Source organism: Prionailurus viverrinus, chromosome B1, assembly GCF_022837055.1.
Source record: "Prionailurus viverrinus isolate Anna chromosome B1, UM_Priviv_1.0, whole genome shotgun sequence".
Taxonomy (NCBI): Eukaryota; Metazoa; Chordata; class Mammalia; order Carnivora; family Felidae; genus Prionailurus; species Prionailurus viverrinus.
Window position 1 is genome coordinate 34,795,293 of NC_062564.1, and position 27,836 is coordinate 34,823,128.

The 27,836-nt window shown below is 41.4% G+C and overlaps 1 protein-coding gene across 5 annotated transcripts in view; it reads left to right on the forward strand.

The window, feature by feature from the left end:
• Positions 1-4,523: 4,523 nt before the first annotated feature.
• Positions 4,524-27,836, forward strand: part of ENTPD4 (ectonucleoside triphosphate diphosphohydrolase 4) — a 34,390-nt gene continuing 11,077 nt past the window's right edge. For 2 of the 5 annotated variants that reach the window (XM_047856307.1, XM_047856310.1), the window contains exons 1-8: positions 4,525-4,680; positions 12,418-12,516; positions 13,991-14,188; positions 14,699-14,904; positions 17,439-17,589; positions 18,617-18,720; positions 27,058-27,117; positions 27,396-27,550. In XM_047856307.1, the coding sequence (XP_047712263.1) occupies positions 12,509-12,516; positions 13,991-14,188; positions 14,699-14,904; positions 17,439-17,589; positions 18,617-18,720; positions 27,058-27,117; positions 27,396-27,550 (882 nt within the window). In that variant the 5' untranslated portion in view covers positions 4,525-4,680; positions 12,418-12,508. Of the gene's footprint in view, positions 4,681-7,654; positions 7,777-12,417; positions 12,517-13,990; positions 14,189-14,698; positions 14,905-17,438; positions 17,590-18,616; positions 18,721-27,057; positions 27,118-27,395; positions 27,551-27,836 lie in introns of all 5 variants that reach the window. The other 3 variants (XM_047856308.1, XM_047856309.1, XM_047856311.1) reach the window with 3 other exon arrangements.

The window sequence follows — 27,836 nt, forward strand, 5'->3', positions numbered from 1 at the left end:
GATTTTAAAATGTTGAACCAACCTTGCATTTCTTGAAGAAATTCCACTTGGTTAAACTATCTGACTCTTTCCAGATATTACTGGATTTAATTTGCCAATGTTCTGTTAGAGTGATTGCATCTGTGTTCATAAAGGATATTGATGTGTAACTTTCTTTCCTTTTTATTTCTTGGCATCAAGATCATTTTGACCCTCCTCCTCTATTTCTCTGACTTTATGTAAGATTGGTATAATTGCTTTTTCTTTCTTTCTTTTTTCTTTTAAGTAGTCTTCAGGCCCAGTGCAAAGCCCAATGTGGGACCTGAATTCACGACCCTGAGATCAAGACGTGAGCTGAGATCAAGAGTCAGACACTCAACTGACTGAGCCACTGAGGCACCATGGTATAATTCCTTTCTTAAAAGGTTGATAAAATTTGCTTTTCTTGCCCTAACTCCTTTTCTTTTTTAAGATTTATTTTTGAGAGACAGAGAGCACAAGTGGGGAAGGGGCACAGAGATGGGGGACAGATCAGAAGCTGGCTCTGCGCTGACAGCAGTGAGCTCAATGCAGGGCTCAAAATCACACACTGTGATACCATGATCTGAGCCGAAGTCAGACCCTCGACCAACTGAACCACCCAGGTGCTACTTCTTACCCTAACTTCTTAAGATGGAGCCTTAGATAATGGATGTCAAATGTTTTTTCATTACTAAAACAAGCATTTCAAGGAATAAATTTCTCAGAGGGTGCTACTTCAGCTGCATTCCATGAATTTTGATGTAGTTTCAGTATCATTCTATTTCAAGTGTTTTCTAATGAACTAGAACCGTGCCTAGAATAAAGTACTCAGTGTTATCTCCAATTAGCTCAGTTTTTTGTTTCTTTTGTTAATAAGTGAGAATAAATTGATGGATCACTCCAACAGTCGTGTTCCTTCCTCCTTCAGAGCCTCTTTGCTGGTTCCACTGTACGACCTCTTCATGTAGACCCAGATTTCACCCTTCTTCTCGTTAATACCAATTCATCTTGCAGGTGTGACCTCAGACGCCACTTCCTTGAAGAGGCCTTCCTTGACAACCTAGACTGGGATGGTCCTCTCATGTACTGGCTAAACAGTGTCCCCCAAAAGTTCACGTCCACCCAGAATCTGTGAATGTGACCTTCTTCGGAAATAGAGTCTCTACAGATATAATTACGTTAAGAAGACATCATATTGGGTTATGTTGGGCCCTAAATCCATTATGACTGGTGTCCTTTAAAGCAGAGGGTTATTTGGACACAGACACATGGGAGAACACCATGTGATGACAGAGACAGAAATCTGAGTGATGCATCTACTAATTGAGAAATGCCAAAGATTGCTGGCAAGTACCAGAAGCTAAAAAGAGGCAAGGAAAGATCCTCCCCTAGAGTCTTTGGAGACAGCATGGTTCTCCCAACACCTTGATTTCAGAACTTTAGCCTCTAGAACTGTGAGAAAATAAATTTCTGTCATTTTTTTTAAAGTTTATTTATTTGAGAGAGAGTGCACGAGAGCACACGTGCCCACACACGGCCAGAGGAGGGGCAGAGAGAGAGGGAGAGAAAGAGAATCCCAAGCAGGCCCCACACCTCCTGTTCAGAGCCCTACATAGGGCTCAAACCCACAAACTGTGAGAACATGACCTGAGCTGAAGTCAAGAGCCGGACGCTTAACTGACTGAGCCACCCGGGCACCCCATGAATTTCTGTCATTTGAAGCACCCAGTTTGGGGTAATTTGTTAGGGCAGTTCTAGGAAATGAATACACCATGTTCCATGTTTTCATACCTTCTTTATACTTGTCTTTCCTAGCTTTTATCAGATAATTATCACATATAAATTATCAAGAAATGCTAATGGTGTAGTAATACTAGTCTGGCATTTTAGTGGGGGCTATAAGGGAGACTACCATAATCCAAACCAATATCTCTGATGGTGAGGGCTTTGAAGGGCACATAGTTTTGAGGGAGAATGGCCATAAAATCACAGCATGTCAGTGGCCAACTACTTAAGCTTCTAAAAGCAACCTTAAGTACATGTTACAGAAGTTTTTAATGTGTAAGCTAGCCAAGCTGGTCATTTTTAAAATAGAAACAGATTGCCATAAAAAAGCAGATTGCCATAAAAGGGCACTGAAGTAGGGATCAGAACCATCGGTACAGCTTCCCCCTTTGTGTCCAGATCTTGGGTGAGTCACTCAACCTCTCTGGGTCCAGGTTCCTCAGCAGCAGAAGGAGGTAGTTTGAAAGAGTGTCTACAGTCTCTTGGGCTGGAACATTCTATGGCTTTATGATTCTAAAGTGGAGCAGTAGTAAAAAAAAGACAGCATTTACTTCTAAAGCACAAGGCTCCCTGGTCACTGCTAGCTTCCTTTCATGAACAGTATCAGAATCCAGGGATGAAACATTACCCCAAAGAGATGATCCAGGCTGGTGCTAGACCAAGAAGGATTCTGCTCGAAATATGTAACTACTAGTTCTTTCCAAGTTTGTTTTACTTGAAAGGTGAATAGTGTAGATTTTTCCAGGGCTCTCACTTTAAAAAAACATTTTAAAGTGTCTAGGCTGGCTGGTCACTTCCTATCCTTGGATAGCAGTGTAGTCACCTGTTTAAAAAAAAAAAAAAAAAAGAGGAAAAGGGGAACAGAAGCTGTGATTCTCAATGACTCTTCCAGGTCTGTGACTTCAAGGTAGTTTTTTGTCGAGCTAGAGAGAGTGGCCTTGAGCTAAGTGCAAGGCCATGGGACAGTCTCAGGAACTGGTGTTCACCCTACTATTTCTTCTCAGAACCATTGTGTATGGGTGAGATCCGTCTCCCAAGAACAGGCTCTACCACCTAACTTTTGGCAAGGATGAAATCCTGGACCTTGAGAGAATCACTGGATGAGTTTGAGCCTTAGTTTCCCCATCTGTAAAACAGGGATAGCTACTTATTTCACTTAGCATCACACTCTCTAGCTCCATCCACTCTGTTGCAAGTGGCAAGATTTCATTCTTCTTTTGTGGCCAAGTAATATTCCATTGTATATATACCACATCCTCCTTATCCATTTATCAGTCAACAGACACTTGGGCTGTTTCCAGAGTTTGGCTAGTGTCGGTAATGCTGCTATAGCAGTGTTAAAAACACTGGGGTGCATGTATCCCTTTGAATTAGACTTTTGTATTCTTTGGGCAAATACCTAGTAGTGCAATTGTCAGATCAGGGTGGTTCTATTTTTAACTTTTTGAGGAACATCCACACTGTTTTCCAGAGTGGCTGCACAGTTTACATTCCCACCAACAGTGCACAAGGGTTCCTTTTCCTCCACATCCTCACCAACACCTGTTGTTTCTTGTGTTGTTGATTTTAGCCATTCTGACAAGGGTGAGGTGGTCTCTCACGGTGGTTTTGATTTGTATTCCCCTGATGGTGAGTGATGTTGAGCATCTTTTCATGTGTCTGTTGGCCATCTGGATGTCTTCTTTAGAAAAATGTCTGGGGCACCTGGGTGACTCAGTCGGTTAAGCGTCCGACTTCGGCTCAGGTCATGATCTCACGGTATGGGAGTTCAAACCCCGCATCGGGCTCTGTGCTGACAGCTCAGAGCCTGGAACCTGCTTCCGAGTCTGTGTTTCCCTCTCTCTCTCTCTCTCCCCCTCCCCTCCTCATTCTGTTTGTCTCTCTCTCTCTCTCAAAAATAAACATTAAAAACTTTAAAAAAGAAAAGAAAAATGTCTATTCATGTCTTATGCCCATTTTCGTTGGATTATTCATTTGGGGGGTATCAAATTTTATAAGTTCTTGATAGATTTTGGATACTAACCCTTTATCAGATATGCATTTTCAAATATCTTCTCCCATTCCATAGGTTGCTTTTTGGTTTTGTTTATTGTGTCCTTAGCTGTGCAGAAATTTTTATTTTGATAAAGCGCCAAAAGTTTACTTTTGCTTTTATTTCCCTTGCCACAGGAGACATATCTAGTAAGAAGTTGCTATGGCTTATGTCAAAGAGGTTAGGTCCTGTTTTCTCTCCTGGGATTTTAATAGTTGTAGCACTAAATGGTACACCAGAAACTAATATTACACTGTATGTTAACCAACTGGAGTTTATATAAAAACAAAAATAAAAACAGGTATAGCTACTGAAAGAATTGTAAACATATCAAGAGTTGAGCGAAAATGCCTAGACTTTGTCAGATTTTCAAGTGTTATTTTCCATAATCCTTGGGGCACCAAGGAAAGATCACCTGGTTATCACAAGCACATTGCAGCTTGCTGACTACCAGACTGGCTACGACCGACAGGCGGTAGCCAAGCCAGACTTACCTTTACTTCTGTGACACCGCTGTCACCTTCGGCACTCTCAGAGGCGAGCTGCCCGCCGGTCATTACCCTGGGAAGAGCTCTGCACTCCACGCCAATCATCGGGGCACAGGCCCCACCCCTGGCGCAGCCCCACCCCCCGCGCCGCGCTTCTCTCCCCTCCGCCCCCACGGCGTGCGCGCCCCGGGAGCGGGCGGTGACGCGCACGGGCTAGAGCCGGGTGGCGGTGCGGCTCCCGGAAAGGAACCGATCCTCCAGGAAGCCGGGTCTGTGTGGCTGCCGCTGCCGCCGCGCTGCGGTGGCCGTGATGCGTTCCGCTTGCAGCTTCCAGCTGCCAGGGGCCCCGGCCGCCAAGTCGGGCGCTGCGAGCAGGTGAGGCGGCCTTCCCGGCGCGGACGAGGGGAGGGCGAGGAAGCGGCCGGCGGGGCTGGGACGGTTGGAGCGTGGGACGCGGCGGAGCGGCGAGGGCCGCGGACGAGCCCTTGTGCTCCGGGAGCCCTCCCCGCGCCTGCTGGCGGTCTTCACGTCCGCGCCGCCCCCGCCGCCTTGGCCGCGCGGCCACATCCGGGCGCCCCGGCCGTCAGCCCCCGTGACCCCGGGCGGCAGGTGCTCTCCCCCAGCCCCTGGCAAGAGAAAGCTGGCAGCCGTGCTGTCGCGCCAGCTCCGGTGACCACGCTGGATTTTCCCTCTCGCACACGTAGTGTGGGCGGATCTGGCCCCCACTGGCGGGGGACCTGGCCCGGGAGAGGGGATGCTGCACGGCTGGTTCTTGCTTGTCGCCTTTCCTAACATTGGTACTTTTCAGCCTCGGTTTTGCCTTGCTCTGTTTTTACTTTTATGCTTTAGATTGCTCCTTGGAAAAATGGAACTAATCGGGCAATAAAGTGACAGTGAGAGCAGTGTTTCTCAAACTTGAGTAATGCGTGGACGCCTTTTAAAGGGACAGTTCTCATTCTCTAGAATATGTCCCAGAACTCATAGGGAAACCCAGACCCCAGTTAGGTGAACAGCGGTGCTCTCAGAGAACATTGATCACTATTGGGAAAGAGAAGAGATGCGTTACAGTTCGGGAACTTCCGTGCTAGAAGATAAACTAGAAGTTACTGAAGAATTCTAAATTAGAGACTCAAATCCCTGGTTTAATTTTACATTGCAGCGTTTACTGTGCCCTTCTTTGTGTAATGAACATTTTCCAACCTTGGAGAGGCCTTCAAAGAATCCTGTTTTTTGTGTTATCTTGTACTTGATGTTATTTTGTCTTTGTACTAGGTTTTTTCAGTTTGACACAGTAGCAGAATTATAGAACGTAGTACTAATTTGTATTAGTGGTTTAATTATTTCTCTCTGTGTTTATGTTAACATTGACTAATCACTTGTGTTTGTTACATATTGAATCCATGGCCTACATTCTTCCACATCCAATGGCAATGCCTGATCTCAACCTTTGTGCCTATAGTCTACAGAGAAGAAACAAGAATAAAAGTGGATCTAAGGATGTATATTCTGTACATATTTGTTCAGCATGTTTACTTAAACTACACTTGGGTGCCTGGCTAGCTCATTCGGTAGAGCGTGTGACTCTTGATCTTGGGGTCGTGAGTTCAAGCCCTCTGTTGGGTGTGAAGCCTACTAAAAAATAAATAAAAATAAAACAGCCTACACTTGAATAAAAAGATTTCAGAGTGTGGGAAAACGTGAGAAAGTAAAACAGGTTAGATCTTGGCAAAGAACAATATGGACTTGTGCTTTGAAAGAAGTGTAGTATTGAAAGCAGGACATACTAGAAGAAGGGATATTAGTAAAGGCCAGAGGCAAGAATGAGAAGAGTGTGTGTGGGCAATAAGAGACCCACCTTTCTAGAACAGAGAGATGTTCTCTGGGGCCGAGGAGAGAACAAGTTGATAAAATAAGATGGGCCTAGTCGATGGATGTTACGGTTTCAGATGCCACCCAAGCAAGTTGGTGTTGACCCGTAGGCTCCAGAAGTTTCTTGAGCTGATCATGTTTTGAATGTAGCATTTTGCACAGAGGTGTTTCTGAAGTGCGGTGTTCATAGTAAAGCCGAAGGTAGGGGACCTGCCTAGAATCTGTCTTGGTAGTAATGTCTGCTGTGGTCATTTTAGATGTGTGGACTAAATGTGATGTTGAAAAAGAATTGACAGGCCCCAGTAAATGGTGTAATAGGTAGACCCACAGATAAGTAGGCTTCAGAGTTAAGAACCAGGTAGCTCCAGTCATGGTGATCCCCCTCTTAGGCCTGGAGAATTTGGAAGGTGGTATTAGTTTCTGCCAAGACATCGTGACCCCAGCCTTGGACTGAGTGAGTTGCAGTAGCAGGGTGGCAGTAAGCTCAGGATGTGGAATTGGAACTTGAGGAAAATCAGAGTTGCAGATTTCAGAAACTGCAGAGGTAATGCCGAAAGAGTGTGACTAGAAAAAAAGTCATTTAAAATAGGGACCAGGGGCACCTGGGTGGCTCAGTTAAGCATCTGACTCTTGGTTTTGGCTCAGGTCACGATCTCATGGTTCCTGGGTGTGAGTTCCACCCGGTCAGCTGCTGTCATCGAGGAGCGTGCTTGGGATTCTCTCTCCTTCTCTCCCTGCACCTCCTCCTCCCCCCGACTTCTCTCTCTCTCTCTCTCTCTCTCTCTCTCAAAATAAGTCGATAAATATTAAAAACAAATAGTTTGGGGTCCCTGGGAGGCTCAGTTGGTTAAGCATCCAATTTCAGCTCAGGTCATGATCTCACACTTTGTGGATTCGAGCCCAGCATTGGGCTCTGTGCTGACAGCTTAGAGCCTGGGACCTGCTTCAGATTCTGTGTCTCCCTCTCTCTGCCCCTCCCCTACTCACACTCTCTCTCTCTCCCTCTCCCTCAAAAATAAACAAACATTGAAAAAATTTTTTAAAAAGAAAAATTTTTTTAAATAGATGTTGAATAAAATGTAGATCATAAATGCAACTATGCATTCTTAAAACAAAAAAAAAAATGAATTAAGTTATTTTGCTGTCTTTTTCCCCACAAATGAGTGAGGCACAGAGTGCTTCACTTTGGCTGCTCACTCTCCCAAGACCGTTGTTTCCTACAAGTTCTGCGTAAGTGTTTGTGTGCCCCTTTGATTGTTCAAGGTCCTCTTGTAATCCTGTGATATTCATATATTCTTTCCATCATGTCTTCTTACCTTTTCTTACTCACAGGCCTAGCTCTTCCAGAGTCTCATTTGCCTGTGATTTTTGTTTGCCTGTGATTTGAGAATTTGCTAATGTCTGTTATGTTGCATGCTGCATTTTTCACCAGGGAGCCATTTCACTTTGCAATTAATATTGTTTTCACTGTTTTCCTTAGGATTGACAGTGAGAAACTGACAGACATTGAACCATGACCCCATGAGTTTCACTCCACTAAAGAATGTTCAACTAAGGAGGGCCCCACTAACTGAAATCATGAGTTAATGGATCTCTCTGGTGGTAGGTCTAACGCAGTTTGGGCCTTTTAAAAACGCGGCAGTTTTACGTAATATTAGAGTTTGCCTTGCTAAACTCAGGTGCCAAGATTCTTAGCTACAAATACAATTGGAGTTTACATTTTGAGATCAAATTACCATATTGCTGACTGCTGGGTAATATTTGGCCATACTTTTGTCCTAAATAAAAGTAATTACTTCAGCAGTTTATAAGCTGTTCTATTTTTTTCTGTCTTTAAGCACAGTTTTGTCAGTTACAGAAATATCTGTTTATCCTTTTTGTCAAAATCCTCACATATCTCAAGACAAAGTTCCAAGGCAAACATCAGATTAAATAACGTTTACTAAGTTTGCTGTAATCATTCTAATTTTTTTTTAATGTTTATTTTTTGAGAGAGAGAGAGAGTGCAAGTGGGGGAGGAACAGAGAGAGAGAGTGGGAGACAGAATCTGAAGCAGGCTCCACGCTCTGAGCTGTCAGCACAGAGCCCAGCGCGGGGCTCGAACTCACAAGCAGTGAGATCATGACCTGAGCCGAAGTTGGATGCTTAACCAACTGAGTCATCCAGGCGCCCCAGATGTGCTATGATCATTGTAAACAGTGCACCTTCTGCTTTGAAATGTGTTCTCTTTTCTCATCTCCCATCGAAAGTATACCTCTCACCTCCAGGTATCTTTTCTGGTTCCCTAGCCTCCAGTGTGCTCTTCTCTGAACTATTACAGGAAGAGTCGGGATAATTTAACATTGCCTTCTGTTACTCTCTTGATTATTTTCTGGGTATTAGAATTTTCTCTGTAACCAGTGTGCAAACTCCTCGAAATCTGGAGCCAGGTTTGTTACTTCTCTGTGCCCTTTGTATGCCCTCCTAGTTCTCATCATTGAATCATTAAAGCTCTTTCTTCCCCCTAGGACCTTGACTTTAAGCTATTAACTAGAATATTCTTTTCTTTTGTTCTTAGTTCAGCTATCACATAATTATCGATTTTAAAAAATGTCCAGATTGGAATTCCTATGTCACGGTTTTTAAGGTAGGCTTTCTTGATAATGTACAGAAGAGGATTTGACTCTGAAAACTGGAGAGATCAGTGGAAGGTAGCTTGGTAGAAATAGTTCCGTTGTCTTTTCTGATGGTACAATTAATATATGCCCTTTAAGAAATAAAGGCAAGCCTAGGGAAGAATAGGCTAGAAATAGATGATCTATTATCTCACTACTTAGCAATAACCAACCACTGTTAACATTTTGGTTTCTGTTCTATCCCCGTCTTCCTGGGCATGCGTGATGCCGTTTTTTTCCCTTAATATGTCATGGGGATCTTTCCATGTCAATAAATACAGATCTGCATCATCACTTTTATAATAGTCTCATCATGTTCCACTGGCTAAATGGACCACGTGTAATGTAACCCACCCACTGCAATGCACATTAGTAGCAGTGTTTTGCTGTTGCACCCAATACTATCACGAACTTCTTTACACATATTTTAGTGAATTTACCCTATAATTTCCTAAGGTTGAATTTCTGTAAGTGTGATAGAGCAGAGGGTAAGTCTGTTTAAAATTTTCATATGTGTTACCCATATGCCCCCAGAAGGTTAGATCTATTTAGATTCTCCCCAACAGTGTTCTCCTTTGTTAGCAAAGTATTGTCAGACTTTAGTCTCCACTAATCTGATAATTGTGAAGTCTTGTTTTTGTTTATGTTTCTCTAAATACTAACGAAGTTACATTATATCAGCCATTTGTATTTCTTATTTGGTTAATTTCCAATTATCCTTCTTTTTCTAATGCATGATTTCTCTTATTTAGAAGAACCTTTTATATATAAGGGACATTTACCTTTTTCATGTATGTCACAAGTAATTTTCCCAAGCTTTGTCTATTTGGGAAGGGATTTTTTTTTAAGCACTCATAAGTCTTAAACTCATATGATGTATTTTCTTACATTTATGGTTTAAGACATTGATGTCAATTGTAGAAAAGCCTTACACATTCTGAGATTGGGTACATTTCCATCTTAACATTTTAATGCATATTTTTAACATTTAAATTTTTGATGGAGTGCCTGGGTGGCTCAGTTGGTTGAGCCTCCAGCTCTTGGTTTCTGCTCAGTTCATGATCTCATGGTTCATGAGTTCGAGCCCCATGTTGGGCTCCACACTGGCAGCAGGAATCCTGCTTGGGATCCTCTCCCTACTTCTCTCTGTGCCCTTCCCCTGCTCACTTGCTCTCTCTCTCTCTCAAAATAGAGAGATAAACTTTAAATTTTTGAACCATTGGAATTCTTTTAAATGTTGTGATGCAGTTATCTTACCATATTCAAATGCTAAAAGGCACCTACTTTATAAAAACGCATCAAAATTCATTTAAACATGTCAGTAATTGATATATTTTTTCTTTTTTGTGTAAACTGTTAGGTCAAATATTGTTTGTCTCAAACTTGGGGTACATGGTACAATATGGATGCCATATTGAAACCTGAACTAGTTAAAGTGATTCTCCCCCTTTGTCAAGTAGGCATTATTACTACTTATCACCCTATAATACCTTTGTGTGTGTGTGGGTGGGTGGGTGTGTGTATGTGTGTGCACGCGCACGCACGTGCGTGCACGCAGTAACCCCTCTACTGTGTTATAAATCCTTTCAGGGCTGGGTCCATATCTGATTCATCTTCATATCTCCCATCCCAGCCAGCCATGAAGCAGACAGTGCTTGCTCATCACTTGTGTGACAGGCACTGGTCACTGGGGAAACAGAAGAATAAGAGGCTGTCCCTGCCAATGAGAGGCCTGCCATGTAATGAGAAAGTCAACCACAAGTGTAATACTGTAGCTCACTAGTGTCAGGAGCAAATGCTCTGGAGATAGGAGGAGGACTAGGGAAGCTTTCACAGGGAACTCACGTCCGACTCGTGTAGCAAGCAGTATTTAGGAATACCAACAGATGAACCTGTTGAGAGAGGCATTGTAAAAAGAGGAATGGGCATTTCAGTGACCCGCTGTTTGTGTTTAGCATGGCTAAAGCATAGGGTATGTATCTGTCTAGCCTGTCGGGATAAGACTAGAAAGACAGGGACAAGATCAGTGCAGTCCAATGCAGAAGCTCCATGTGGCTGTTGAGCATTTGAAATGTGGCCAGTGCAACTGAGAAGCTGCATGTTTCATTCTAATTACTTCAGCCACACATGGCAATGGCTACTATGTTGAACAGCACGGGGCTAGATCATGAGAGCCCTCCTTTACCATCCTAAGGAGTTAGGACTTCCTCCTGAGTGGGAGAGAAAAGTCAGGAGGTGGGAAGGTGTCAAGATTCCTGGTTGTTTTGGAAAGATCACTCTAGTGTGTCAATTCTCAACCTCTTTGGCCTCCAGAACTCAGAAACTTGACTTTTTGCCAGACACTTTCCTAGGGTCTGTGATGTTGGGAACGCAGCAGTCAACCAAGCAGACAGAAATCTGGCCCCCTGTGGAGCTCGACACCTGAGCACAAGAAAAATGCAATCACACAGTACGTTGGGGGATGAGGATGAGAGCATGGGTTCTCCTGCTGGAACCTCAGCCGTTTTGCATATGATCGTCTTTTGTTGGCAGTGTGACCTTAGGCAAGGTACTTAGCCCCTCTGCCTCAGCTGTAAAATGGTATACAAATAGCGGCTATCTGTGGGTCATTAAGAAGAGTAACTTGATATTTGTAAATAAGCAGGGCCCAGCACATAATAAGTTCTGTATAACTAATAAATAAGTAAACGCTAAGGAGAAAAACTAAGTCAAAGGAAAGAAAGAGATGGGTGGAGGGGACAGCTTGCAATGATGGTTTGGGTGGCCGGGGAAGGCCTCCTTGAGAAGGTGACATTGAGTAAAAAGTGAGGAAGTGAGTTGCACGGATGATTTCTAAGCAGAGGGGGTAGCACGTTCAGAGGCCCAGAGACAAGGAACATAGTACCTTTCATGGTACTTTGTGCATAAGAGGGATCTAACGGTCATTTATCAGGTGAATGGGTATTTCAGATTCCCGTTCAGTTTAATCATTTTGCCTATCGCCTACCTCCAACCCCCACCCCTAATCTTCCTTAATTCAGTACCTGTTTGGCGACCTGGTATTTTGGGTCACTGATTGGCTTTTAGGTAGAGAGCGACGAACTAGTGCTAGACTATTACCATCTCTTTTTCAATTTTTTTAAATTTAAATTCAAGTTAGTTAACATATAGTGTAGTTTTGGCTTCAGGAGTAGAACCCAGTGATTCATCTCTCTGTCAGTCAGAGAAAGACAGATTTTATATGATTTCACTCATATGTGGAATTTGAGAAACTCAACAGATGAAAATAGGAGAAAGGAAGAAAAAATAAGATAAAAACAGAGAGGGAGGCAAACCATAAGAGACTCTTAAATAGAACAAACTGAGGGCTGCTGGGGTGGGGGAGATGGGTCATATTACCATCTCTTTTGATTTAGGCTTGTATCTCTGACAGTGTGAAATTGACTAAGAAGTGTGTTGCTCTCAGTGAGCTCTTCTAACAGCTTCAGTGCAAGGATCGCGTACCAGATCGCGTGTGGTTGGATTCAAACACGTACTTGGTAAAACAACATTCATGTCTTCTTGGATTGTGCCGTGCCGTCTTTGTGATTTTTCTTGCTTTCTGGAACAGGAATGCTCTAACTCCAGGAGGACCCCATCGTTTCTGTAGTGGTGTGTGAGGACTGACTCCTAGAACATTGCCCGGTCTGTGACCCATCAGCATGGGGAGGTAAGTGATGGTGTCTAATCACTGACACCCTAAAACCCGAGATTTTGGTGCCACAGAGACAGGTCTCGAGAGGGAAAAAAAAAAATCTAAATTCCAAGTGCAAAGTGTTCAAAGTTATGCTACACTTGTGTTTTAACACCTTTGTCCTTCCAGGCCTTGTTGGGGTGCTTGTCACAGGAAGAAAGTGGTCTTGCCAGGTGGATTTTCTAGGGGTTAATGTAGCTTACTGTAAAGGGCATGTGTATTGGAATCTATGAGGAGTGCATTAAGCACAGGGTAACTGTAAGCCTTGAGGTGTGGGCAGGGATGACAAACTCCATGGAGTGGCCCAGGGACTCACAGGGAGACTAGAAACTCTAAGTGGAAAACTCCATTGGGTTAGCAGGCTATCCCCCCTTCTGTGAGATATTTTAGTCCAAGAAGCACTCTTTAAAGGGAAGAGTGTAGACATTAACCACAGAACAGTAACATTTATTCTAAAGGTTGCAAGGTTTTTAAAAATTTTTTTTAATGTTCATTTGCATTTTTAATGTTCATTTAATGTTCATTTGCAGGAGTTGGGCGGGGGGGGGGGGGGGGGGGGCAAGAGAGAGGGAGACACAGAATCTGAAGCAGGCTCCAGGCTCTGAGCTGTCAGCACAGAGCCCAATGTGGGGCTCGAACCCACGAACTGTGAGATCATGACCTGAGCCGAAGTCAGCTGCTTAACCAACTGAGCCACCCTGGCACCCCGAGGTAGCAAGTTTATTTTAAGTCCAATAATAATCTCTCGTTCCTGACATAAACTAAGAAGAAAAGTAGGGTTTTTTGTTTTGTTTTGTTTTGTTTTGCAAAAATGTCTCAGAAATATTTCTAAAAACACAGGACATACAAAACTCATTTATTTACTTTGTTATGAGCATGTCGTTAAAGATGCTATTTTTGTCCCATTTTCCCACACAATCATCAGGGAGAAATTTGCCTTGGAATTCGGTGTTAAGAAAAGCTTACTCCTCCTGAGCTATTTGTATGTTTCTAATTTAATGGGCAAGGTTTTGGCCACTACGATGCTGAGCCACCTTTGCAGGCCTGTCTTATTACATGTATTTCTTTGTACTAGATTGTTTTTTGGCTTCATCATCCTTAAACCTGACTTTGTTATACATTTGTATGTTTATCGTGTTGAACATATTCTTGTAAATTGTTTCTAGTTCTTTTTTTGGAACAAAGCAGAATAGAAATAATAATCTACATAATGTCAAGGGGGACAAATACCATCAGGACGTAATTCTCATTCGTGTAGTTTTATAATAATGAGTTACATAGCAAAGTAGCAGTATGGAAGATACTGGCATACAGACCAGTATACTGGCTTACTACCAGCAAGGAAATAGAGGTGGCTGAAGCCAGAGGCCTCCTTCCTTTGGCATCAGTTTAGGTGAGGAGAAGCCACTTTGGAGCAGATTGCTTAAAAATCTGTGTTTTGGAATTTTAGGATCGGCATCTCCTGTCTTTTTCCTGCTTCCTGGCATTTTAGCATCTCTCCAGTGGGGTGTCCTCGAATTCTGAATACCAATCTACGCCAGATTATTGTTATTAGTGTTCTGGCTGCTGCTGCTTCACTTTTATACTTTTCTGTTGTCATAATCCGAAATAAGTATGGGCGGCTATCCAGAGACAAGAAGTTTCAAAGGTAAGAGAAAAAAACATTTCTTTTCCAGATGGGGTGCCATACGTCCATTTTACAGCTTCGAGACTTTTGGGATTAGGTTGGAATTTAAGAAGCATGTGGCTGCAGGAAACAGAATCTGTACTGAATACAGCATGGCGTGAAAAATAAAACTGTTTGAAATGGTTTAATCATTAACTACCAAACCCACATCATACGAGGATTTAGACATAAGCTTTTCCTGTGATATCTTTTAAGCTGATTTTTCAGTTAATGTCCATGGCTTGGGAATAGTTTTGCTTCTCAGTGCTTGTTTGAACTTCTTACAAGGAATAATGACTGTGTATCTGATTCAGATAATCTTTATCGCTGTCACTTGCTTTGTTTTGAGTCTTCAATCGTTTGGCAGTTGTAAAAATGGTATTGTGGATCAGCTTAGAATCTGCTGCCTCGACATTATGTATTGCATTTGCTTGGTTAAGGTTTAAGATGATCATCTTTGCCTCACTAAGAATATTCATTTTTGTAAACAAGGTACTTGGCACGAGTTACTGACATTGAGGCCACAGACACCAATAACCCCAACGTGAACTACGGTGTCGTGGTGGACTGTGGTAGCAGTGGGTCTCGGATATTTGTCTATTGCTGGCCGAGGCATAACGGCAATCCTCACGATCTGCTGGATATCCGCCAAATGAGGGATAAAAACCGAAAGCCAGTGGTTATGAAAATAAAACCCGGTATGTAAAAGATAGATATCTGACTGGTAACCTGCTTCTGTCCTTTCTTCTCCATGAGGTTTTTCATGTCCTTCCCTTCCTTTCCCCAGAGTCATCGCTCTAATTCAGAACTCACCCCAGGACCTGACTGTTTCCCTTTCTTCCATTTTCTGCCCATCCTGCACGAGGTGACTTAACTCTTTAATAAAATACCCCAAACCATGTCTTTCTTTTGGTCTCCTGCAGCGTTTACCACGGTGCCTTACTCATGTGTCTCCTGAGATGTTCGCTAGTTGACATTAATTATGGAGGGATGTGTTTTTCCTATTTGGTAACCATTGGACTCTATCCCTAATGACAGAGTAATTTCAGATAACTCATGGATATCTGTACCCTAATACATTGGTGTATATTTCTTTTTTCCCCCATTTTTAAAAAGTGCCCCAGTATATTTCTAACTGGATTATTTAACTAGAGTGACTTATTCCTGATGAGCTGGTGTTATTATGTCCAATTTTTAATGATACCACAGTTTCTAAGTCAGTGTGTTACGCAAAAATTGGGATTTGCGGTCTCCATTAAAGAATTTAAATCAGTGGTTCTCAACCTTTTTATGTATGTACACCATTTCCATGGGCAGTGCTGTTCTGTCAGAAGTTTTAGGAATGGAGGGTGTCCATTGGAGTGCCTTGAAATAGGCATTTTATGTCTTGATAGTTGATAATCACTGATTTAAAACAGTGGACCACAGATCTTAATAGAGATTCAACACTTTTATTTCATCTTACTAGTGTATTACGTAGTAAGATATAAAATCCAAACAATCCAAGGAATTTATCTTGTAAAATATTAGAGAATGCTGATTAAAAAAAATTATCATAGCTTATTACCTCCTATTTCAAATATGTAAATGAAAAGAGGGCTTAGTATTAATACGATAAAATACCTGTCCTCTCACATAGTTCCTAATAACATAGACTGTTGGCCCTCTGAATCCTTCCCTTTCTTCGTTGAATAATTTAGGCCCCACTTCCTTCTTCAGTCAATCTTCAAGTTGATTGTTCTTTGATGTTTGGGCAGCTGGGCACCAGCATATTGCTCACAAAATGCAAAATCTCTACCTCAAGGATAAAGAGAAGGAATTGAATCTGAGTCTCTTGTATAAGCATTATTTTGATATCAGAGTACATTTCCATGAACAAAGATCATTTTTTTCTATAAGTCTTAGTGAATGACTTTTAATTTTTAGTTTTCTGTTAATCACGTCCCTTAAATTTTTATGCATCCCTAATCTAGAAACATTTTCAGAGTTAAAGTGATACTGATCAAAAAAATTCACTAGAAGATTGAAATATAAAGCTCTATAAAGCACATTGCATTTCATCCAGCTTCACATACCAAGTTCTGTCAGTGATTAAACTGCTCACGTGGAATAAGGTAAAATCTTTCATGCCTTGGAGTGTCCTTTGGGACATCATCCCAGGGTGTATACCAGAATCTCCTTAAAATCAGGTTTAACATGGTTCTCTCTCATGCTACAGAAAATGTTTGAAGTAGAAATTCACGTACCTTTTTATAGCAGTTCTCAGTGCTGAAGCAGGGCCTTTCATATATAGCATTTTAGCAAAGCTCTAGATATTTCCTTACTTAGTGGATTCTGGGTAGTTTAGGGCTTGGTGTCTGTTGGAAGAGTATGTGGAGTAAAAAAAAAAAAAAAAAAAAAAAAATCTGGCTTTTGGTCTGTTTTCTGCTGATTGCTCTTATAAATCATTATATCTTTCTGGATCCACAGTTTCCTAATCTGTGAAATGAGAAATTTGGGGACTACTAAAATTCAAAGCCAGGAAGACTCCCTTTGCCTAGGGCATGGTCGAGGGATCACCAAGACTGGAGGGTAGGATGTGTTGCGTCAGGCTGCCAGAAGAGATGAGGAGAAATGAAATAATGTGAGAGGAACCAGGGAGAGGCAATCAGTGAGACCCAGAATGCATATTAGGGGAGGCAGAGGGATTTTATCCGGGATCCCAGTTTGGGCCGCTGGATGGCCAATGATGGTGGTCACTGGGGTAGGTAACTACAAAGCAGGAGTTGAGTTCAGATTTGTCTTACGTGTATATGTTGAGTTTGAGGCGTGTCCAGTAGACAGTTACCACCTACTGATGTGGAGAAGGGGAATGAGGTCTGGTGGCTACTGGTGACACTTGGAGATCCGAGACATATAGATGGTGTGGCAGCCATGGGAGTGAGTGTACTTGCCCGAGCAAAGCGGGAACATGTTCTCGAGGGCAGGCATGAGCTTGTGTGCAGGTGATCCCAGTGTCTGACACACAGTAGTTGCTCAGCTGGGTCTCAGTTTTTTGGAGACTGAGAAGAAAGCGTAGAACTGAAATTTAATACCACCATCATTTAAGGAAGAGAGCTTGTTGCTAGAAAGATAGGAAAAAACCAGGAGAGGGTGGTATGTAGCTTGAATTTCTCTCAAATTAGCCACATCGAAGAAATGTAACTTATTAGTTAACCATCTCCTTTGTAATGGAAGTGTCCTTTTTCTGTAGGCATTTCAGAATTTGCTACCTCTCCGGAGAAAGTCAGTGATTACATTTCTCCACTCTTGAACTTTGCTGCAGAGCATGTACCACGGGCAAAACACAAAGAGACACCTCTCTACATTCTCTGCACAGCTGGAATGAGAATCCTTCCCGAAAGGTGATCCTCCACGTGAGGCCAGGGCCGGGTGGGTGGTGGTGGTAGTTTATTTTTCTCCCCTTCCCCCCTCCTGTCTCTTTTCCTTCTCCTCGTCTACCATTATCATCACATGGTATCATCACATACCATTATTATTTTTTTTTATTTATTTTTTTTTAACATTTATTTATTTTTGAGACAGAGAGAGACAGAGCATGAACAGGGGAGGGGCAGAGAGAGAGGGAGACACAGAATCTGAAACAGGCTCCAGGCTCTGAGCTGTCAGCACAGAGCCCGATGCGGGGCTTGAACTCACGGACTGTGAGATCATGGCCTGAGCCGAAGTCAGACGCTTAACCAACCAAGCCACCCAGGCGCCCCTCATCACATACCATTATTATCCAAAAGGAAAACATTAAAAATCCCTTTTTCACATTTGGAATATTACCAGAACTATTCCCTTAGCCAGAACTCCCCAGAAGTCTTGTAATGTACTTGTGTATTTCTATAAACTGTAAACTATCTGGTCATTAAAAAACCAGATTTTCTATGTTGTAAGTGTAAGGGTTGCAGTTGTACTTTTATGTCTAGGAATCACAGAATCCACACAGCTCATGAAATTCCTTCCTAAAATAAACGGGTTTTTTTAATGAATTGCTTTGGTTTTTTTTTTTTTTTATTTTTTTTAAAAAAATTTTTTTTTTCAACGTTTATTTATTTTTGGGACAGAGAGAGACAGAGCATGAACGGGGGAGGGGCAGAGAGAGAGGGAGACACAGAATCGGAAACAGGCTCCAGGCTCCGAGCCATCAGCCCAGAGCCCGACGCGGGGCTCGAACTCACGGACCGCGAGATCGTGACCTGGCTGAAGTCGGACGCTCAACCGACTGCGCCACCCAGGCGCCCCTGAATTGCTTTGGTTTTAAAATTTACTGTCTTCCTATAGGATGTACCAGAGCCACAGTTTTTGTTTGGTTTGGTTTGTTTTTTTTTTAAACAAAAAACGTAGGATGCATCTTGATCTGTAAATTTGGGGCTTGTCTTACAGCCAGCAGAAAGCCATCTTGGAAGACCTTCTGACCGACATCCCCGTGCACTTTGACTTTCTGTTTTCTGACTCTCATGCAGAAGTAATTTCAGGGAAACAAGAAGGTTGGTATCTTGGTCTTCAACTTGAAATTTGGGAAGTTATTCCTTTAAATCTTCCCCGTGTTTCCCAGTGTACGCTTTATTAAATTACTTTTAATGTCTTAAAATTTGGGAAATCATAGCCTGGAAATAGTATCTTTAAATGGCAAAATTAGTTTCTTATACGACAGTCTTTATTATCCAAACAGTAAGCCATTAAAAGAATAACTTAGTTTGTGTTCACTGCATTTAGGATACATATTTTGGACTCGTTTTGATAGGAAAGGTTTGTGTTCCTTGCCTAAGTTATACAGTTTTATGGAGTTACGATAATTCCTGAGTTACTGGAGCCTTCTATTGATTTACTTGCTACAAAGGGAAATTATTCTTGACTTTGATATACTAAGAAAATATTAGTTCTGTTTTCAAAGAAATGCTTCAACTTGAAAATGAAATGACAAGTCAATGAAATTGTTTGGGGAACAGCTTGCTAGAAATGGAGACCAAAAGCATTTACTTCAAAATCATCTATCATTTCAGCAAATACCTCCTCTGTGAAAGGCACTGTAGAAAATACCAACTGGGTGAAATTCAGACACTGCCACTGAGCTATTTACAGACAAGTGAGATACACAGTTGGCCGCCATATGAGGTAGAGTCTTAGGTGCCATGAGGAGAGTGGGGAAGAAGTATAATGGGAGTTTGAAAGAGGGAGGCATTTTTTTTTTTTTTTTTGTAACCAGGGACCTCATGGGGGAAATGACATCTGAATTGTGCCCCAACGGATGGTTAAAAGCATGCTGGAGCACGGTAAGGGTGGGGGTCTGAGAGAGGAAGCACATTCCAGGCTGAAGAAATGATGTGAGTCAACAGAGGTTAGAAAAGCTGCATGATGGATGGGGAAAGAAAAGTATTTTAGTTTGAATGGCTTACGGCCCTTTGGAAAAGTGGTAGTCATTTGAAAAGTTGGGACTGGTCTTGGAGGCCCCATCATCATGGCAGCATGAGTTGTTCCTTTTTTCTCTCCCATTTGATTTACAACTACTCAGACATCCATAACCCAGAAAACGCAGCTAAAGGCCACCCAAGAGACCCATCCATCTGAAAGTGGGTGGCTTGAACCTCAGAGGAAGCCCTGGGGCCAGGCAAGTGGCGGCAGGGGCAGCAGTGGACCAACACGAATTTTCTAGCAGGGGAGGTGGAGGGTGAAGGCGGTGAGTGGGGGGTTACCTAACAGCACACGGCAGGACCCGTCGCTCTTTCTGGGAGGAGGGAAAGGCAAAGGAAGGCTCAGAGAACGGAAGGAATGTGTTTGCCGCTGTCTGCCCCAGGATTCTGGCAGGAGGATTGCCCATGGATCTCTGGAACACCCCACCCCCAACCTTTTGAGGATCCGCTAACAGGCTGTGGGCACATTCAAAGCCCCACGTACTAAGCACACACCTCCACCAACTCTGCAGTCATCCTTTTTTAAATTACCAACCTGTGGAACTGTTAGACTCAAAGTGAAAAAAGCCATACGCAAATAAGAAAGGTGTTCACTACTTGAACATTTTTTATCAAACGTTGAAAAGTCACGTTAATATGGTATCACAAAAGAACGTGGCCATTTTCTAGTAACTGAACCCAAAGGCACAGAATATTCAAATCTAACTGGTAAAGAATTCTAAATAGCAATTATAAAGAAATCCAGTGAGCTACAAGAAAACTGAAGCAGTACAGTGATCTCAGGAATAAAATTAATCAACGGAGGTGTACTTTACCAAAGAGATTAAAATTCTAAAGAACCAAACAGAATGTGGAGCTGAAGAATTCAACACATGAGATGAGGAAGGCCCTAAAAAACATTGGAAATAGAGCAGATGGAGGAGAGAATAAGCAACTTGAGGACAGGGAGATAGAACTGTTTCCTGTAGAAGAGGAGCAAGAACCCTATAAGAACTATCAGACCCCCATTAGGAGAACCAACAAAATTAAAGGGGATCCCAGAAGGAGAAGGGAGCAGAGAGCGTATTTAAAGAGGTGTCCTAGAGAACTTCCCAAGCCCAGAGAAAGAACTGGATACGCAAGTCTAAGAAGCTAATAGACCAGCTTCTCTAGCAGTGCAAAAAGACCCGCTCTGAGACATCACATTAAAACTGTCAAAAGTCAGTGATAAATTATTTTGAAGGAAGCCGGGGGAAAAAGACAGCCTACAAAGGAAGTCTCATTAGGTTATCAGCAGATTTGTCAGCAGAAACTCTGTAGCCCAGGAGAGCATGGAATGACATTTTAAAGTATTGAAAAACACAAATTGCCAGCCAAGAATACTGTATCTGGCAAAGTTATCCTTCATATATAAGGCGAAATAAAGGCTTTCCCAGACAAACAGAAGCTAAAGGAGTTCACCCCCTCCAGACCACCTTCTAAGACATGTTGAAAGGAGCTTCTCAAGCTGAAATGAAAAGATGAAAGCGCACAGGAGCCTAATTAAGGTTATAAATAGAATTAGAAAACTGACTTTTTTAGAATAGTACATAAAACAAGTATAAAGCTTAAAGGGAGAAGAGCATTAAAAATGACTATACTACAGCTTGGTGACAACATCAACATAAAAAAATTTGTGACATCAAAGCTATAAAAGGGGAAGGGTAAAGGATGGAAACTTTTAGGTGAACAAAGAGAAGTTGCTATCAGAAAAAAGACTGTTCTGTCTGTGGGATGCTTTATGTAAACCTCATGGTAACCACAAAGCAAACATCAAAGCAGAGACACACAAAACATAAAGGGGGAGCCTGAGCAAATCATGGAAACCATGGAAAACCACAAATTTACAAAGATAAACAGAAGGGGAAAAAAAACGGAGAGACAAAATAACCAGAAGGCAAGGGGTGCCTGGGTGGCTCAGTGAGTTAAGGGTCCAACTCTGGATTTTGGCTCAGGTCATGATCTCACAGTTCATGAATTTGAGCCCTGCATCAGGCTCCACACTGACAGTGTGGGGCCTGCTTGAAATTCTCTCTCATTCTCCCTCTGCCCCTCTCCTGCTTGCTTTCTTTCTCTCTTTCTCAAAAAAATAAAAAATAAAAAATAAAAAACAATAATAACCAGGGGTGCCTGAATGGCTCAGTGAGTTAAGCGTCGCACTTCAGCTCAGGTCATGATCTCATGGTTTGTGAGTTCGAGCCCTGCATCGGGCTCTGTGCTGACAACTCAGAGCCTGGAGCCTGCTTCAGATTCTGTATCTTCTCTCTCTCTGCCTCTCCCCACTTATGCTCTGTTTGTGTCTCTGTCTCTCAAAAATAAACATTTAAAAAAATATTTTCAATAAAAAATGAACAGAAGGCAAAACATAAAATGGCAGTAGTAAAACTTTACATATCAACAGCTACCCTAAATGTAAACAGATTGAACTCACCAATCAAAAGTCATAGAATGGCTGGATTAAAAAAGAAACAAGACCCAACTTTATGCCACCTACAGGAGACTTTTAGCTTTGAAGACACACATGGGCTCAAAGTGAAAGGATAGAAGACAATATTCCAAGCAAATGGAAACGGAAAGAAGGCAGGCATAGCCAAACTTATATCAGACAAAGTAGACTTGAAGGCCAAAGGGTAACAAGAAACAAAGAAGGTCGTTTTGTAATGATAAATGGGCCAATACATTAAGAAGATACGACATTAGTGTATATGCTCCCCACACCCAAGCATCAAGATATATTAAACAAATAGAGAAATAGGGAACAAAACAATAATGGATGGGACTGCAGAATCCTACTATCTGCAATGGATGAATCATCCAGACAGGATCAACAAGGAAACATTGGAATTGAACCACATGTTAGCACAAATGGACTTAATAGGCCTGTACAGAACATTCCATCCTAAAGCAGCAAAATACACATCTTTCCAAGTGCACATGGAACATTATCCAGGGTATATCATATGTCAGGATGCAGAGAAAATCTTAGCAAGTTTAAGTAGATTGAAGTCATGCCAACTGTCTTTTTGACCACAGTGGTATGAAACTAGAAATTAAGAGGATGGTGAGGAAATCTACAAATATGTGGAAGTTAAACATCACACTTCTAAACCAGTGGATCAAAGAAGAAGATTATTAAAGTAGGAAATTATAAGTATCTCAAAAGGAAGTATCTCAGAAGGAAATTAAAAAGTACCTCAAAACAAATGGAAATAGAACATTGCAAATATTGTGGGATATAGCAAAAGCAGTTCTGAAAGTTTGTAGCAATAAAAGCATGTATGAAGAAATTAGATCTCAAACAAACAATATAACATTATACTTCAAGGAACTAAAAAAAAACAAATGAGGCCCACAGCTAGCAGAAGGAAGGAAATAATAAAGATTAGAGTGGAAATAAATAAAATAGAAAACAGAAAATCAGTAGAAAGGATCAATGAAACTAAGGGCTGGTTCTACTTAACAAACCTTTAGCTAGACTAAAAAAAAAAACAAAAGACAAGTTAAAAATGAAAGAGAAGACATTACACCTGACACCACAGGATCCTGAGACTGCAGCTGACCGTTGAACAACATGGGTTTGAGCTGCACAAGGCCACTTGTGGACTTTTTTCCATAAATACAGTACAATACTATACATATATTCTCCTTATGATCTTCTTAACAACACTTATCAGTATGCTTCTGATCAACAGTAAGCTGTTAGTAGTCAAGTTTTTAGGGAATCAAAAGTTAACAAGGATTTTTTACTATTGGGGAGTCAGTGCCCCTGACACGCACATTGTTCAAGGCTCAACTGTACTATGTACTGTTCAAGGCTCAATTGTACTATGAACAATTCTATACCAATAAAGTATGTAACATAGAAGAAAGGGATGCATTTTTAAAACATACAACCTGCCAAGACTGAATCAGGAAGAAATAGAAAATCTAAGTAGACCAATAACGAGTAAAGAGATTGAATCCGTAATCAAAAAACTCCCAACACAGAAAACTCCAAGACCAGATGGCTTCACTGGAGAATAACATTTAAAGAATTAATACCAATTCCCATCAAATTTTTCCAAAATATCAACAAGGAGGGAAAACTTCTAAACTCATTCTGTGAGGCCAGCATTATGTTAATACCAAAACCAGATAAAAATACCACAAGAAAACTGTAGGCCAATATCCCTGATGAATATAGATGTAAAAATTCTCAACAAAATACTAGCAAACTGAACTCAAAAACACATTAAAAGGATTATATGCCATAACCAAATAGAATTTATCACTGAGATGGAAGCATGCTTCAGCATGCGCAAATCAATAAATTACATCACATCAATAAAATGAAAAATAAAAATATGGCATCATCTCAAAACATCACAGAAGAATACTTGACAAATATAACATTCTTTCATGAAAATCCTTAACAGATTGGGTGTAGAAGAAATACAGCTCAACATAACAAATGCCATATATGACAGACAGCTAACCTTAGACTCTGTGGAGAGAAATTGAAAGCATTTCCTTTAAGATCAAGACCAACACAAGGATGCCTACTCTCACCACTCCTATTCAATGAGTACTGGAAGTCTTAGCTAGAGCAATTAGGCAAGACAATGAAAGAAAATGCATCCAGATCAGGAAAAACTAAAATTGTCACTATCTGCTGATGATATGATCTTATGTATAGAAAATCCTAAAGAGTCAGGAAATGTCATTGACTTGATCAACAATTACAATAAAGTGGCAAGATACAAAACCAACATACAGAAGTCAATTGCATTCCTTTACACTAATGATGAAGCATCTGAAAAAGAAAGAAAACTATCCTGTTCACAGTGGCATCAAAAACAATAAAATAGAAATAAATTTAACCAAGGAAATGGAAGATCTTTACAATGAAAACTACAAGACTTAGCTGGAAGAAATGGAAGAAGGCAAATTGAAAGACAACCCATGTTCATGGGTCACAAGAATTAATCTTATTATAATTGACATACTACTCAAAGCAATCTATAGATTTAGTGCAATTCCCATCAAAATGTTAAAAGCATTTTTCACAGAAATAGACGAAGCAATCCTAAAATTTTGTATCAGAAAAGACCCCTAATAGCGAGGGCAATCCTGAGAAAAAAGAACAAAGCTGGAAGTATCGTGCTTCCAATTTCAAACTATTGTACAAAGCAATGTTAATGAAAACAGTTTCGTACTGGCACAAAAAGAGACACATTGACCAATGGAATGGAATAGAGAGCCCAGAATTAAATCCCGGCATATACAGCCAACACCCAGTAGTGGAAAGGATGGTGTCTTCAACAAACAGTGCTGGGAAGACTGGGGAAACATGTGCCAAACAATGAAATTGGACCCCTGTCTCACACCACTCACAAAGATGAATTCAAAAAGAATCAAAGAAAATCCCTAAGACTTGATACCATAAACTCCTAGAAGAAAATGTAGGCAAGAAGCTCATCAGTATTGGTCATGTTAGTGATTTCTTGGACATGATGGCAAAAGCAAAAACCAGCAAATGAGAGTATATCAAACTCAGAAGCTTCTGCACAGTAAAAGAAACAATTAACAAAATGAAAAACAACCTACAGAATGGGAAAAAAAAATGTGCACATACTGGACAAGGGGTTAATATCCCAAACATATATAAAGATCTCATACAACTTAACCAAAAAATTAAGAAAATTTTTTGATTAAAAAACTAAACAGACACTTTCCAGAGAGGACATTAAAATGGCCAAACGGCACATGAAAAGATGCTCAGCATCCCTAATCATCAGGGAAATGCAAATCAAAACCACGAAGAAATTTCATCTCATACCTGTTAGGATGTCTGCAGGTGCTGGTAAGAATGTGGTGAAAAGGTAACCCTTATACTTTGTAGGTAGGAATGTAAATTGGTCCAAGAAATACAGAAAACAATATGGAGGTTCCTCAAAAAATTAGAACTAGTTGATACAATCCAGTCAATCCATTTCCGGGTATACACCCAAAGGAAACAAAAACAGGATTTCAACAGGATGTCTGCACTCCCATGTTTACCGCAGCATTGATTAAAGGAGCCAAGATACAGAAACAACCCAAGTGCCCATCAACAGATGAATGGTTAAAAAAGATGTAGTACATATACATAATGGAATATTATTCAGCCGTAAGAAAGGAGGAAATCCTGCCATTTGTGACAGGACGGATGGAGCTTGGGCACAGTATGCTAAGTGAGATAAGTCAGACAGAGAAAGATAGGAGTTGTTGATATCACTTGCTCGTGGAATCTGAAAAAGTCAAACCTGGGGCGCCTGGGTGGCTCAGTCAGTTAAGCGTCCACCTCTTGGTTTCAGCTCAGGTCATGATCTCACAGTTCATGGGTTCGAGCCCTGTGTTGGGCTCTGTGCTGACAGTGTGGAGCCTGCTGACAATTCTCTCTCTCCCTCTCTCTCTGCCCCTCCCCCCCCCCACTCTCTCCCTGTCTCTCTCAAAATAAATAAACTTTTTTTTAAGGCTTTTTAAAAAAGCCCATAAAAAACAGTAAAATGGTGGTTACCAGGGCAAGGGGAGGGATAAGATTGATGGTATTTAAGGATGCAAACTTATAACAAGTAATAAATAAGCCATAGAGTTCTAAGGTACAGTATAAGGAGTATAGACAGTAATGCTGTACTATAACTAATGTGAAAGTATCATTACAAGGGCAGTCATAGGACAGCGTATAAATGTATCAAAGTAACACACTGTACACCTCAGACTTACACAATGTTACGTGTCATTTCTTGTCAGTAAAAACAAAAAGCTGGACGGGTCTCGGATTGTCAGGCCATGGGGCAGTGGAGTTCGGCCTTTGTTCTGGGGGTCAGACCAGTAGCAGAGAATAGAGTTGGTTGGAGTGGAGGAGGAGGGCAGGCGGAATGACTAGGTCTCTGTGACGCCTTAAATCCAGGCGGAAATGAAAATGGGTAAAGACTGGATAGGGAATGTTGTAGAAAGAGAATCAGGTGCGGCAACTGAGTGGAAATGAGAGACAAAGGAGTGGAAATGAGAGACAAAGGAACGGGAAGAGTCAAAGTTACTTTGTTTTTCGAACCTTGCGATTTATAGGTTTAACTTGATAAAGTGAAAACTCCGTTATTTCAAAACAGTTTCAAAAGAAAACTAGCACTGAGGGAATTACATCTTTACCTGTGTAATTAATATGAAACCGTAAATTTTAAAGTTGAGAGGTATCAGAAAAACACCAGGAAAACATAAAATACATCAATAGGCATGCGTTATTTCAGATGATGTTTTCCCAGGTTGTCAGGGAGTAAAGTACATGAGTTGTTTGCACGGACTGCATCGATAAGAGTTGTACCAAGTATCTTAAAACTTTATTCTTCTTCTCTTCACCCTGTGAAATGTCTGTAGGTGTGTATGCTTGGATTGGCATTAATTTTGTCCTTGGACGATTCGAGCATATTGAAGATGGTAAGTATCATGTTTCCAACTAATGTGTCTGACTGGAAATGATGACTGTTCCATCTAATCCAAAGGATAGAAAAGGAGCGAAGGTTTGTGACACAACTGAGTGTGTAGGAGCAGAGAGGGGGGCTAACGTTTCACACCATTACCTTGACTTCAGGTGGGAGGAGTGGATTGCATTTGCCTAGTTAGGCTTGAAAGTACCATGAAAACAAGGGGACTCTTCACGGGGTCTCAGTGCTCTGGATTTGTTCTGTTCCGATGGCTGTTTTTGTTCTTTGCAGATGAGGAGGCAGTTGTGGAGGTTAACATTCCTGGCAGTGAAAGCAGGGAAGCCATTCTCCGTAAAAGGACAGCCGGTATTCTCGACATGGGAGGCGTGTCGACCCAGATAGCGTACGAAGTTCCCAAAACTGTAAGCTTTGCCTCCTCACAGCAGGTTATTATCTGTCAAATTTTCTTCTGTTTGCTTTGGTTTTCCTTTAACATGTCTCCATCCATTTTTGTTTTGTTTCCTGAGTCTGAACACACCCTTACTATGCTTGCTGAGGTCCCACCTTCCCGACCCAGGAGAAAGGAGTCAGGAGGAAGCCAAGCAAACCTCCGTTTGTGTTTGTTCATTGAAGTCGGCTGGTTTGTTTTCTGAACTTCACAGTTTTTGTTTGGTATAAATGTCAGTTACATGCTTGAATTTTTGTTTGTATTTTCTCTTCAATCACTTCTTT